The 15,348-nt window shown below is 44.2% G+C and overlaps 1 protein-coding gene across 1 annotated transcript; it reads right to left on the bottom strand.

Moving 5' to 3' along the window:
• Positions 1-12,295: 12,295 nt before the first annotated feature.
• On the bottom strand, positions 12,296-15,032 carry RGS2 (regulator of G-protein signaling 2). Its single transcript, XM_009285343.2, has 4 exons — positions 14,933-15,032; positions 14,770-14,831; positions 13,727-13,893; positions 12,296-13,283 (listed from the first exon to the last, which is right to left on the bottom strand). Exons 1-4 carry the CDS (start codon positions 14,971-14,973, stop codon positions 13,089-13,091), a joined length of 465 nt encoding a protein of 154 aa, XP_009283618.2. The 5' UTR covers positions 14,974-15,032; the 3' UTR covers positions 12,296-13,088.
• Between the last annotated feature and the right edge of the window lie 316 nt (positions 15,033-15,348).

A 15,348-nucleotide genomic window follows, 5' to 3' on the forward strand; every position in this document is an offset into this window, starting at 1 on the left:
CCACCCAAATTTTTTTTTTTTTTTTTTTTTAATCTAGCTAGTCATATATTAAAGCTGTTGATACTTTTGGCCTCTGGATGATCCAGAGTGTAATTACAGAGTGTGCGAGGACATGCTCCCGCTTGTTTGTTTTAGATCTGCCTCCTAGCAGATGCAGTTGGGTGCCAGATGCTTCCCGTATTGCGTGAAGCAAGGAGGATTTGTTTTGGGTTTTTTTTTAACTTCTCTGCACTATTTGCAAAATTATAAACAAGCCCCTCTGCCACCTTTTTTTCTCAGCTTAAAGAATTAAGCCCCCTCAAAACTGGCTGGTGGGGAACAAGGTGTGAAGTCCTTCCCAAGGATGGACCCTCCACCAGCTCCCAGCCCAGCAGGGAGATGAGCATGGATCAAGACAATCCATGTCTTTCTGCTTATCATCTTGTTCCCATGGGCTTTCCTGTGAGAAGCAAATCTCTGAAAGGGAAAGTTGTCCGATGCAGTAATGGGATTTCTCTTAAGCGCTCACTACTGAAGGCAGCGGGAGTCCAGGGAAGCTAAAATTTCTTTTGAAAGCTGTTCTGATGTTGCCTGTGGATTTTGTACGTCTCTTTATTTTCCATCTCCTCCCAGTAACATATGGCAATAAGACCTAGTGTTAGGAAATTGCTCTGGAGTTAGCTCAGCTTTGTTTAAAATTTAAAGCAATTCCTGAAGATATACATCTCTGTTCCTGGAATCTTACTCCAAATGAAAGTCCATTTTAGCTTAATGTAATTCCCTGAATGGACTAAACTAAGTTAGGAAAAGACAACTGGGTACCAGCATCTGAATATTTCTGTCCTGGACCGGGTACTGTGGAATATTTTATTCCACATTAACTATTCCAGCAAATTCTCCTGTAAAGAAAATGTTTAATGGAACCGTGGAAAGAATTAAAACCCCCTTTTTTTTTTCCAGTAAACGGAAGCATCACTGTAACCTCATTGAATTGCTTCATATTTTCCCAGGCTAAAGAATCGAGAAGGATATTTTGGACAGAAAAGTCAAAATTTCTGTTATGCTGACATTTATAAATGCCAGTCTTTATACCAACCACCTCTGTTTTGCAAAATCTTGTACTCTGTTTACATCAGAATTGTCTTTGGAGTTACAGGCCTCATTTTAGTTTGAGAAGCAAGAAAGATATAGCAATAACTTCCCTTTTTGTAACAAAAGTATGCCAGCCTTGTTGTATGATGGAGCCAATTCTAAGCCAGGGTGTATTTCCTCATTTCTTTAAATGTGTCCCCAAAATCTAGGCTATTTCACAAAATGAAGTTTCTCATCTCCAGTTCCCTGCACGCCTGCACAGGGGAATGGGCATCAGGGAGGCTGGAAGATCTTCTCATCGCTCACCTACTCCCAAGACTGTTATTATTGAACATGGTGACCATTTTCAGGCGGTGCTTCTCGGCAAATATCTTTCAGGAAGCAAAGACAGAAAACTGCAGATCTGGAAAGCTGATGTTGGCTGCTAACAGCAGGTAGATCAGAGAGGAAAGCTTTTTAATAACCTGGGGCTGCTCCAGGGGCAGGAGGAAAGGTGCGAAGCAAGAGGCTGCCTCCGCTGCTGGGGCTGCTCCGTCACCCATCTCCACACCAGACCAGCTACGAAAATGTGGCAGGTTCTTCTACAAGAGTTAAAGTTTAAGTCACAGCTTTGACTGCAGTTTGCACATATGCCTAATTAACTTAAAATTAATGGCCCAGAACCTAGTACAACAGTTATGCCCAATGATACAGAAGAAATCTCCCTCTTATGTTCAGGATAACACTTTTTTCCTAAAACAGCGTTGGTGAGTCTTGAAGATCAAAGAATTCTAAGCAAGTTTAATGTATATCTTTCTTTTGGTTTTGTTTCTTGTGCCCATTGTTGTGGCTTTCCTAACACCCAGTATTGTATTTCTTCAATTTTCATGTCATAGCAGTTTTAGTTTAAAAAATAAATAAATAAATAAAACCCTCCTCATATTTTGCTGCAATCTTACAAAATCCACGTACAGAGGAGGCCTCAGATGGAGCAACGAGCAAGGATAAAGTTAATGCTTCTGTGTCTGATTACTTGGTTTCAATTTCAGGCTTTTCTTTGTTTGGCCTTAGTCAAAGCATAAATCTGGTAACAGCAGAAGAGACCATGCAGTCAATAATAACAACTGCTGCTGCTGCTGCTGAGTTGTGCCTGTTTCCAGTAAATCATTTTCTCTATTACAGGTAGTGCATGAGAGGGGGAGAATATTTATAAACTACACAGTAAGAAAGAAGCGTCAACAAACTAAGTTAAAACTAACCCTCATCTCAAATATACTGAATTCTTGATTAAGTCAGTCAAATCCTAACTAGTTTGGGAAGATATCACTGCTTGGTGGTATTGAAATACTATAGAAAGCAGCAAATTCAGTTGGCTACCTTAGTCGCTGGTAAAACTGGCTCCTGGCAAAGGATTTGTAACAAGGGGTTATTCAATCTGATATTTGCCTTGTAAAAATCCATACGGTACTTGTAGACAGCATTCCCTATTCCATAACAGCATGGGTTTTACTTATTCTGGAAGCTGCACTCATCACTGGAAAGCCACTAAATACATGAAGACGTACTGCTGGAAGATATGAATTTGCATCACTGCTTTTCTAGCTCTATTTGGAAATCAGCTAAGCTGCTTTTGGAAAATGGTAGTGCTGAGCAACTTTGTCCATTTACACTTTTGCCCATTTGCTTATGCCAATGACTCAGATCAGGTCACGTTGCCAATGTGCTAAAATTATTTTCAGGCCATAGTTGAACCTTGGACCTCCCAACAAGGCTGATCAGCGTCAGTAGGTATTCAGGTGATCTGTAACGTGAAACCATTTATTGGATGTTGAACCAGCCAGCGAGCCTTTCTCTTTCCTAGTGACCAACCCAAGATGCCTCTTCCCTATTTGGGCATCACCACGTTCACAGCTTTGCTGGTGATATCTGCCATTTGAACGTTGCTCCCACAGTCTCTGAATGTCTCCTGATGTGCTGCTCTGTGACTGGTCTGGCTGGGTTATCAAGGAAGGAGGGGCAGAAAATCAGCAGTGTGGTTTCCAGATGAATGGCATTCCTGGCAAGGAGGCTGGTGATGCGCCAGAGGAAGGTGGAGGAGGAGTGCAAAGGGGAAAGTATGACAAAACAGTGATGAGGGACCTGAACCTCGAGGTCGGTCAGACCCACCTTCCTGCATGTCAGGCCATGGGCTCCCACCAGCATGTTCCGTTCTTCCCCATCACCCTTGTCTAGTGGCTGGTTGGCTGCAGGGTAGATCTGATCCCTCGGAAAACAAACCCACCAAAAAAAGAAAAATTTCCTGCCCAACCAGCTTGCTGGTCCAGCTCCGCAGCAGTTGCACAGCTGCTAAATCAGATGCAAGGGCAGCGAGGGACGTGCAGGGACCAGGGAAGGGGAGGGAGCAAGGGAGCGTGACTGTCCCGCTTCCTGGTAAAGCAGCTGCCGCTGGTACGTCATACCGAAGCGTAATATGAAAACCATATCCTTCATTTGTCTGAGCAAAATTCCCTGAATCCGTGCTGCTAGCAACAGCCGACTCGGCCTGTTGGAAAGCTCACTGAGGAATGCTGATGCTGTCCCAGCAAAGGCATGTCCTGTGCCCTGTCAGTCACCCAATGTGGCAGGGATGGGAAGGATGTGACCAAACAGCTGTCACCCAGCTGGCGATGTTGCTCAAGGTTCTTCGATATGCATGTTAACAGCATGTTGAGATTTAAAAAAAGCTACCCAAATGTGGCTGGTTTTGGTAAACTGCTATTAAAATAACCCCATGTATCCATTTGAGGTTATATCAGTTCTACAAGTGGCTTGTTCCAGGAAAAAGTAATTTGGGCTGTAGTAACTCCCACAGGCACAAGCTACACTCTGTTGTCAGTAAAGCAGCAAAGCAGCTGCATTATTTCTGTCCTTGGGGAGTGCAAGCAGTGATGCTTCTGCCAGGTCCTCTTGATCTGAGGGGGGGAATATTTCCTATCTGTTGGCAATCTGCTATCAACTACACCCACGCTTCCTTAGTGACATTTTATCCACGCTCCTCTATTGTTCATGGCACTAAAACCTCATGCAAACCCTGCAGCTGACATGTTCTTTGCCTGTAAATAGTACATTGTTCCCCTCGTATTTGTTTGTTTCTGGTGGCATTGATTCCCGGGTCTTCCCGTTGTCACCAGCAGCAGCTGCCCGAGCCCAGCCTTCCCCCCAGGGCAGCTGCAGGGCTGATGCTCCACCAGCCTGCATTTACTCAGAGGAGCTGCTGCTATCTTTGGACATTATTTCCTAACTTGTCGCCTTGTTAATGACTGCCATCATTGTTAGTCACTTACTAATTCCTAGTGGAAAATATGTTCAACACGGACTCCCCTCTCAGTCTGTACTGATTCTACCTGCTCGTGTGTGAACAGGGGATGACTCTCTTGTCCCGCTGAAACCTTTGCTCGGTGGTGATTCATGCAGCTGAAGCAAATGCTTGGCAGGTTTGTTCTGGTGGCCAGCCAGTCCCTCTACAATGTCCTGCTTTGACCATGCTGCCTGCCACGCGTCTGCCCTGACAGAAATGCTCTGTCTTCTCTAGGGAAGCCACTTCCCGTGCCAAGGGCACTTTTCTCGTCTCTTCAATCCCAGTACTCCTGTAATTATGCTAGACTGCTGGGCTGGAGTCATACTTTTGTTCTAAAAGCATACCATTGACTGCTGAAGTGGTGTTTCAGAGAGACGCACCTTACTCTGAGGTTTCTAGGTTTCTAGGTGCTACTTTTGGGAGCTGGCTATTACAACCTGATTATAGACATACCCCCTGTTTTGCTGTTTCAGTTACACTGCATTAGTTGAGATCTTCTGGATGCTCTAGATTGGTATAATTGCTCTGCACAAAGCTGAGGATCTCTATTTAATATTTCTTAATATATCATTCTGCCTCTTATATATGTCACTTAACTAACCAGTGGTTTGGTTTCCCCATCTCTATCACAGAGTGAGGCAGTGGTGATTAACCTGCTGATGGATGTAAAGCCCCTTGCTCGGAAGGCACTAGAGAAGGGCTATAGGTATCCCAGGCTGCAGTGCTGGTGGTTAGCTGGGCAATACTGATGTTTCACTGAGCTGGTTCTCTCTCTGTAAACTCTTAGCACTGCAGAGGGCACAAGTTCAGCGGTGTGCTGGGATTATTGGACACTAGATCCAACACCTTGCTGAAACCCTTGATGGACACGGTAAAAAAACAGAGTTTGCTCAACTGGGCTTTACGTAATAATTACTCTGGGTTAAATACGACAGGAACATTGCAGGGCAGGTGCATTAGCTGGGATGCGGGGTACAGCCTGTGTAGTTGCTGCTTAGTGCTCCTTTTGATACTAGACATTGTCATTAGTTTGTTGCCCTGATGAATGTTTGGTTTTCTCACAGGAGGGAAATTACTGAAAGAGAATAACTAACTGCTTTATGGTGGCCAGGAGAACGGATTAAAAAATATATTTCTTCTGATTCCAGCCATGAAAAGGCAAGGCAGTTAGGAGCCACTTTCAGGAGGTTCCTCCACAATTAGCAGCCTTGAGAAAAATATACAAGAGATTTGCTAAACTTCTTGTGTGTGTGGTGTAGCTACCTTCTCCAGAAGTTATAGTGCATGAGCACGCCAAGAGACAAGTGACCTTTCAGTGTGCAAAGGCTGCTTGTTCCAGAGCACAGCATTTTTTATGTCATTGTAATTTTTTGGTTTTGTAAGGAAACATACAAAAGGATAAATGGTTTACAAGTGTGTATGTGTTTCAGAACACCACACCATAAAAACTGTGTACTCTCGTGTTTCCTCAGAGCCAAACAACTTCAAGACATTATTATGCAAGTGTAACGTTTTAGGTTGTGGGGAAGAAATACTTGGATGGGGGGAGTGAAAAGAAGGGAGGTTGGCTGGGAGGGAGAGCTGGTGCTCTTCAAGCCATTTCAGATTTTGTATCAAAACACTTAGCTTAAATATTGATCTCCAGGAAGATGATCTGTTTGTCTCCTAGGTATTAAATGTCCAAATTGCACTGCTCCATTCTGGACATGAACTTTCTGTGGCACAGTGTGAAGGCCTGTGCTCAGTGACCACTGCCAGCGTCAGGAGGATCTCTGTGGCTGAGGGAAGCTCAGTTTAGCTGGGAACTGTCCTAGGATCCAGTTTTCAAAGGAGATATGAAGGCTGATGCCAAGTACTGTTCTCAGACTTGTGTCCACCTCTTCCCAAATCTGCTTGCTGGCAGACTGTGCTGTTCCAGAGCTTAATTATCACAATCCATGATGTTGTTTTACAGCACCAAAGACACCACGCACACCACGGGCAGCTCTGAGGCCCAGAGCACACTTAACCTAGTGAGAGACCCACAGAGGCCCTCTGAACCTTTGGGAAATTGCTCTGAAAAAAGCTCTGCCACATGGACTCTTCCAGCTGTTGGAAACACTTCACTTGCCAGACTATGGCAAGTAGCTGCTAAGGATTTGAGCTTCTCAGCATTAGTAAAGCATGCATACAGCAGTGAGTCTTGGGGGTGACTGAAGCATTTCTACAGCACCCTGCAGGTGTGATAGCTTCTATCAGGATTGGGAGTCCAGGCCCAATGAACAGTTAACAAATGTTAGTTGTAGGTAAATGGAGAAGGTGATGTAGTGTATTGATGCTTTAGTGCTAGCAAAAGACGCATCCACTGTTCCTTCCTTGCTGATGCAAAGAGCCGTATGGATGTTCAGCTGACTCCTGGCTTAGTGAGTGCCTCAAAATGACAGACTTGGCCCTAATTTCTAAGTGTCTCCCTAGAGACATAACCTAGTTGTCAGAATTTCAGCTAAAAATGAATTTGGTCCCTTTGTGTTAGGATAACCCAACCTCTTCCCACAGCCAGCTCTGGAGAGCACCTTGTTTTTTCCTCTAAAAAGATGAAGCCAAGGGTCTCTATTGGAAAAGTTCTGTACATTTTCAATAGCTACCTATGTGTTCATACAGGCATTAGCCTGTTGAAACAAGTGTGATCTCCATAGCATCATAAAAATGCTGCAGTTGGATCATGTAACTATGTCACTCCCCCCTACCCTCCATAAAGCTCCGCGACTATCTGATCCTAAGGTCACGGCTGATCTTTCCCTCAGCTTTCAAATGTGACCCATTTACGCTGCATATTTATCTGGCACTTCCATCTTGAAGGGCCGCTACTGCGAGTGAGCTGACCTCTCCCTTTGAAAACAGAAGGGCCCTGCTCCAAAACCCAGCAGCCTGCAGGGAGGATGAGCAGCAAAAGTGAGGTTTCAGTCTGTCAGTGGCACTGAGTGAGGCTGGAAGGGTCCTGGCCTGCCTGGCAGTCATTCCTCCCCTTGCTCGGACGTCTGGTCCCAGCCTATAGTGGGTATCAGGGAAAGTAAACAGCACGAACCAACTGCAGCCAAATCAGGAGACAGCTCAACTTTGCAAACAGACGTATTCAGGCTGGGCGGATGCCAGAGAGGGCAGCCACACACAACAGATAATCTCTCTGACGCAGTACAAAGCTGCTGAGAGCAGGGGAAGCCTCCGACATCTGCACATGCCATAGCTGCGATGGCCCCGGGACAGTGGGGATGGCTTCCCCTGGCGCTCCTTTGCCTCCCAAGCTCAGCCCCATCAGCTCCAGCTGGTCCCAGCTAAAGGGTTAATCCTGTCAGCCTTTAAAAGCAATAGTTGAAACAGGAAGGTGCTAGCACAGCTCCTTGCTGCCCCTCTGCAGTGCATGTGCCCTGCCATGCTCCTGTTATTTTAATCTCCCTTGGACATCCACGAAGGCGAAGGAACACACCAGCTCAATAAACAGCCCGCTCTGCTCATGAGTGCCTTTTCCATATCGGACAGCCAACTTTCTGAGCCCTATAAATATTAGATTAGTACCACGTCCCCTAAAAGCCCAAAGTCAGGCTCCCAGCCAAGAAGCCACGGAGTTGCTCTCTGGTCTAAATCCATAATGCAGAAACACAACTTATTCCATGGGATCCCAAGTGGGAAAACTGGCAGGGAAACATAAGTAATAATTTCTGTCAATTAGATTATCTTGAATGGAATATTTAATATTTTTAATGGAACATCATTTAATTGCTGGTCATGGGTACTTTGTAGCTGTCAGAAACTCTGATCTAAATGATTATTTTAATGAAAGATGGCCAAAGGACTCACATTTTAAACTCCTACATAGGATAACAGTGGGACTATTTTCCCTGGATTTCTGTGCTGGCCAGCCATCATTTCCCAGTTACAGCACTCAGGGTAATGCCAATTAGCACATCTACAGAACTACACAAGGCTAATTTATGAGGGTGTTCACCACAAATCCAACTGCAGACCCTCCTCAAAAATTCAGACTGCTTTGGGGTCATGGCTGACAGGCCCATATGGCTAGCACAGCAACCCTCAGAAAAGGGCTCCTTCATATCTGTGTCAGGGCCCTGAGGGCACTAATGGCCTTGATTGCCCTGAGCAGCCCCACCTGGGCCCCCACCCACACCTGCTGCCCATCAGCCAGCAGCTCCATTTAAGCTCAGCCTTGAGGGCCTTATATTTTCCCTGAGCTGTGCTGTAGGTACAACCTTGTATCTAGCTCTCTTTCCTGGATGGATCAAGGACCTATGTTGTAGGTAGGTCTGTCACCAGCTCTGTTTCTGGCCTGTCTCTGGGATGGACCTTGGGTTGATGTAGTAGCCTTGTCTCCAGTCCTGCCCCCATCTCCTGCTGCTCCCTGGCAGTTTGTTCCTGGCACGTGTGAGCCAGTAGGGACACCAGGTATTGCTGTGCTAGTGGGATGAGGAGGAGCCATTGGTAATGTTTTGCCGCCTGAAGGAAGATGAATTTGGGATGCTGTTCCACGTTCTGACCGGTTTTTCCCACTTGAATCACAGTAAGTCAAATTTAAAAAAAAAAAAAAATCCACGAAGATCCTAAAACTACTTCTAAAGGTCACTTTTCTGCTCCATGCAAGTTGCCAAGTTATGAAGTCTCATCCAAGAAACCCTTTCACACACATATACGCGTGCCTATAAAGCCTTTTAAACTGTCATTAGTGTCCCCTTTTCCAAACAGAGATCTGGAATTTCAAGTGGAAATACAGATTTTATTTATAGTCTTGGTACATCTTCAGCCACAATACATAAATATATGGAGCAAGAGCACTGCATTTCAGTTTGTTTACTGAGTGGCATTGCTCTCCTATTTGACTGGAGTGGTGAGTCAGTATTGCTGTTGAGCTCACCCTGTTCTCAGAGGTCTTCTCCAGCCTTTGGGCCGGAGGGCACTTGCCAAGGGTCAGCTGCTTTGGTGTCATATTTTAGATTACTTTACATGTTGCCTTCTTGATAGCATGGAGGACTCTCCTTCAGATTGCCCTGTGCTGCAGTGTCAGCGCAAGCCATTAAAGAAACCCAAGCTGTTGCTGGATCCAGACAGTTGAAACTCATGACCTAGTTTTCCAAAAATCACAAGATTGGCTTAGAAAATTAGATATATTTTTTAAATGACTGCGTAGTCTTTGCATTAAGTTCTGCTTTGGGGAATTACTAGGATACTCCAGTTGCAATTTCAAATTTTTCTTCATAATCGTAGGGGTGAGAAATGTATTTTTCTTGTGATATGAAAGCAGGGGAACCACTTGTCTCTAGCAGATAAGAAAAGCACCAAATATTGTAAGATTGGTTTAAAACCAGTGACACATGGATAGTTAAAAGTTGCCTTTATTGCAGATTTGCTGGTCTTTTTCAGCAATTCTAGATCCCCAGACTCTACATGCCAGCATCAGTTATGTCAGCAGTGCATGAACTTTCTTGGGAGCAGCCAGGACTTGCTGTGCAGCTGAAGGTTGTACCAGCAGAGCTGGGGTGATGTCCTACCCACTGCCCTCTGGAGAGGTCCAGTTCTCACTGTCCTCAGCTTTTTGCAGCACGTCCTTTCTCTAAAAATGCTAAGCTTGTTTACAGTCTTGTTCAGGACCCGTGCTCCTTTGCAGCTACGGTTCCTGGAATGTAGTTACCCGTTGGGATCCCTCCTCCTTATTTTCCTGCCTGAGTGGCTGTCAATAGGGATGTGGGCTGGAGCAGTTTTACAACCTGATGGAAGCTGAAAAAAGGACTGTGCTCTGGCCAGCTGCTTAGCAGCACCCTCACCTTGGCCTGTGGGACCCCAGCTCTGCCGCCCTCCCTTTGCCATTCCCAGGCTGGTCTTTTCCCCACCACCCCGGCGAGTTTGGCTGTGTGCAGCCCAGCAGGACTGGGGTGAGAGGGTGAACTGTTCAGCCAGGCTGTGGAGGAATGAGCAGTTTATTTGTTGCCATTGGATACTGATACCAGAGTACCAATTTTAACTGCAGCTGTAAGGCTGCCCAGAGCATGGAAGGAGCATCTCTCAAAGCAATCGGTGGTTTTGTATTTCTCCAGGAAATGTTCATAGCAGTCTTTCAGGGTTTGCAGCACTCCCAATGTGCCTGTAGTGCCCTTTTTTCTGGTGAAGCTTACCCCTGGGAGTAGGGAAAACGGGACCCTTATCAAAAACTGGAAAAGTAAAATTGGAAGGAATGTTGTGTGCACAGATGTGTTGTATTTCACTAAAAATAGGGGTGGGGTTGGTTTTTTTGCTGTTGATACACCAAACCGTTTTGCTCCAAAGCTTAGCCTTGAAACCAGGGCTCTCAGACGCTGCAGACAGACCATGCCAGGGACTCGGCGTGGCTTGGTTGGTTTGCTATCCTGGTGGCATGCTCTGTGGAAGCTATGGAACTGCCTGCACAGACTTCCTAAAGACCGATGTTCACGATTCAAATCTTAAAAATATAAAAGAACAGCCCTCAGGCAATGATGCCCTGCCTAATGGCCCCACCTAATTTCCCCTCTGAACTACATACTGTGCTATAAGTAGTTCTGGCACCTGCTGAAATGAGAAATGTTTCTTTCACTGAAAGCAGACACCAGCAGTGGTTAATTACCACACCCCAAATTGGCACACACTAATGCAGCTTCACTGAAGCCAATGAAGCTTCATGGAATTATTCCTGCCCTGGCTCCAAGTCATTAATAGGTATAGTTCTGGCTATTTTTATGCTCTTCAAATTATTTTGTTAGATTACAAAAGCAATTATCAGCTCAAATCTGTTTTTCCTGGTTAGGAGAAAAAAAAACTTTCTCTGTTGCAGTAAATTATTGGGCTGAGTTTTCCCTTGTGCTTGTTTTATGTGGACTTAACTGATCAGCAAACTTAGCTGTATGAGAGCTAGCACTCTCAGCCCCAGAAATGGGGCTGGATCAAAGTGGGGGCTGTACCAAATTTGTTTCTTTCCATGTATAGGGGCAGTATAATAGATATGTATATCTGTGTGTATGTATATATACACACTGCTGTATATCCTGCAATATGTATATACATGCATGAAGTAGTTGATTTTGAACAATCTTTGGATATGTAATTGAAGTGGAAAATCCTGTAGTTAGAACTTTCTTGATGCTTGGAGAAGTGGACCATTATAGAAGGGATGATGGTGGCTATATGTGAACTAAACAAAGCTGTGACCTGAGGAGTGGAGTCAAAATAGCTGCAGCCAGGACCTAAACAGAGCTAGAGTTTAGACAAGTTGCAAAACTAACAAATTATGGCTTATGACTGTGGGACTGTTTTGGAAATACTGCTTTTGGATGTTGTCAGTTAGAAGAATTGACAAGGAATAATGATGACCAGTAACTTTCCCCCTAAGAAGCACTCACCTAGCAGGGAGTCAAATGCTGTTATTGTAATATTACCTCTCCTGACTCTACGTGGGTTTTACAGCCTGATACTAAAGCCCTTCTAAGTCCTTTTTGAAGCAGAGGTCTTGAGCAGGAGCTGCTGTACTACTGGTGCCTGTATTCCAAGTAGCATCCTGTGATGTCCAGCAGCAATATGGCTGCTTGTGGTGGCTTCACTGGCCTGCTGCTGCTTTCTAGTTGATCTGTCATCATGTCTAGCCATACATGTGCCTTGCACTGTCTTAAGAGATTGGTTTCATGGTGAGGTGGTTAAGACAGAGGATCTAAGCTGTTAAGCTTTCAAGCTCTGAGGATTTTTATTCTGTTAAAAAAACCCAAACAAAGAACTTGCCTGGCAGTTTAAGAACTAACTGCTTTAAAATTAGCCCTATTAAGATCACACCCAGGACATGCAATCCCAACACTCTGGAATTTAGTGCCAGATGGTGTATCTTTGTGTGTGCAAAACAAGTTAAGCAACAAAAGCAGCTTTGTATCAAAATAGTTTATTAAAAACAGTAAGAGACTTAACTGAAGCTTGCTGTCCTCAAGACAGAATTATGAAATTATTGCAGCATTCAACACAATCATAATCCACGTATAAATATAATACTATATAGCTCCTGTTCGCCTTGGCCAAGTTTTGCCCTCAGTCTGGCCTTGTACAGCTCTGCTGACACAACCCAGCCCTGCATACTTTAGTTGCAGAACCTGTTCCTCTGGGAACTGAGTCATATCCCTTCCTCACTTCACACTGCACAGTGCTGTTACTGTCCGGAAGTTGCACAGAAACCCAACATATCTCTTTGCAGCTAGAGGCAGTTTACAGAACCAGTGTGAACACACCGAGTGACTGACAACGGCAACACTGGTTGATGTTTAGGAAAAAATAAATATGTGACCAATTACTCAAGTTGCCAGCACAGAGTAGCTTCTGTGTACGAGAAGGAAGCTCTGTTCTGACCTGCTGCATTGCCACCTCAGCTGTGACAGAAGGACTCTTACACTGTATGGTTTGGTCTAGCACAGAGTCACCTTTCACTGCAGTGCTTGCAGAGAAGCACATCGCCAGCAGCTGGCTGGCATGCTTCTGCCATCACCTCTGAATGCCCTCCAACAGCATCACTCTGTCATCAGCTCTGCACCAAAGTCAGTACTTGTCCTTGCACCATGGCAAACAGACTGAGCGCTCAGTATCTCAGTCTTTCAGGTCAGGATGCTGCCATGAGCTGTGGCTTGCTTCCTCACTAGCTGAGGGGCTTCTTCTTGCTCTTCTCCATCGCTCATGTCCCCTGGGCTGCTCTGGTGATGGGTGTCTTCTTGCACAGCTCCTGATAGAATTCAGATTCCAAAAAACGTGGGTATGAGTTATTCTCCATTAAGCTGTAAACTCTCTTCTGTGCTGCGCTGAAGCAGGTATGTGTGGCTTCTTGAATATTCTGTGCAATTGTGTTCTTGGTTTGGAAGTCTATGTTTATCTGAAATACAAAAAAGGACATTTACTTCTGAGAACTGAATTCAAGTAAGTATAATACACCATAAAATTTCTGAAGAGGTAAAAAAGGCGAGACCCTATTACTACAGGGTTAAATTAATGAAATTTCCTTTAAGAAAATTCTTCTTTAATATAAAAAATTCATAAAACTATCTTTCAGTGCTGAACTCAAATATGTTACAGGTGTTAAATGCAGCTGTTGACTTTTCCCAGTTAAGGTGGAAAATCCCTGAAATACTGCTTGTGCTGTTTTCCAGCTTGGTGAAAAGGCAGTTAGGGAGAGAGTTAGGTTCAGACATGGATATTAACAGTGAGGTACGTACAATGCAGTTTGGCATCTGTATCTTAAAGTGAGTTCAGAGAAATAAAGAAAGGCTGTAAGAACTCATAGAACAGGGCACTTATGTTTAAATAGGTTTTCTTTACCTCTTTGGGAGCCTCCTTTTCAATGAAGTCATTGTAGATTTTTTTTGCTTTCGATGTCAGCTTCTGGGGTGACTTGGTTTTCTTGAAGTCCTCACAAGCCAGCCAAAACTCGATGTTCTCTTCACAGAACTCGGACTTCAGAAAAGCTCGGAAAGCAGCAAGACCATCTAGGGAAAGAAAAAAAATACACATCAATTAACTATTTTGGGAATCTTTAATTTACCTGTTGGTCACATCTGTTTCTACCAAAACATTTAGCTGTAGTTCTGCTCTGGTTCTTTCAGGGATATCATAGCAATAAAAAAAATTCCACATTTATGTATGCAAACAAATTAACACTCTAACAGCTTGGCAGGCTTCACTTTGAGTTAGTCATTTTTTAGGTAAACACAAAAGATGAAAGCCATTTCTAGTCAGTATGTTCCCTTTTGTGATACCTGCATATATATTAACACCCCCCCCCCCAGTGGGGTTCCCCGGGGTATGTGTTAACCTTTACACTGGAGTAAATATTTGACTGTGCTACAAACCTCTGGAATATTTTTTGCAATGGAAAGGATGACTCAAGTTCAAAGACCAAATGGTAATTATTTCTTAGTCTTTTTGCTCTGCTGTTGAGTGCTTTTCCTTGTAGAGATACAGTAAAACCCTGAGATCATTGAACTTCTGTGTTGCAGAATCCTTCCCAAGTTATTTGAATGCATTTGTCTTGGTTAAGCAGTGAGCTCAGTGAACAAATGCTCTTTTCACATTTGGCAAAGCCAAGCTGATAGGTATGATTTTAACTACAAGGGTTACAGAAAAAATTCCGCTATGGTGAGGTATTATTGATGTTTTAATACTAGTTTACAATTTTTTTTTTAAAGAACACTTCTGTGAATTTTGGCTTGAAACAGTTTAAAGCATTTAACTTCCAAGGCCAGAATCAAAGCTATTTACATTAGAAAGGTGCAATGCTGGCATGCAAGGAAGCAATCTCCTACAGACATATAAACTTCACCATCCCTTGGCTCTTGAATGTTACTTTTTGAAGACAAACTTACATTTATTAGCAAGAAGTTCATCAAAAGCTTCTGACCACAGCTGGGCTTCTTCAGGGGAAGGTCTGCATAAAGAGATGGAGAACATTAGACTCCATTGCTCAAGCTTTATTGTTTGTGTAAAACACTTGAGTTATTTAAACAAAGCCTCTTTCTCATAACTTACCTGAAGTAGGTGCGGTGTTTTCCTGCTTTCTTAGATTTCATTTTAGTAGAATTGGAAGAGTTCTGCAGGAAGTAGCTCAGTCTCGTTTTCCAATCTTTAATGCTGGAAGAATGAAGAAGATGATGCATGTTAAAAAAAAAATGATAACTCAAAAAGCTTTAGACACCAGCCCCTTTACTGGCAAAAGTCTTCCAGACATTGCTTTGCCAGTTCTGTACCTAGAGAGTCACCCAGAGCATCTGAGGGCAAGAAAACTGTTTCCTTCCCCCCTCTCTTAAATCAACAGATTCGCCCGCTAGCCAATGACTAATGTTCGCCAAAGTACAGCTAGAGGTGGGCAAGCTGCTCTGCTCCCGCTTCCCCCCCAGCCCTGCAGCCCGCTTCCCCCCCAGCTCGGCTCCCGGCTCCGCGGCTGG

This window comes from Aptenodytes forsteri, unplaced genomic scaffold (assembly GCF_000699145.1).
Source record: "Aptenodytes forsteri isolate BGI_AS27 unplaced genomic scaffold, ASM69914v1 Scaffold104, whole genome shotgun sequence".
NCBI classification, from domain to species: domain Eukaryota; kingdom Metazoa; phylum Chordata; class Aves; order Sphenisciformes; family Spheniscidae; genus Aptenodytes; species Aptenodytes forsteri.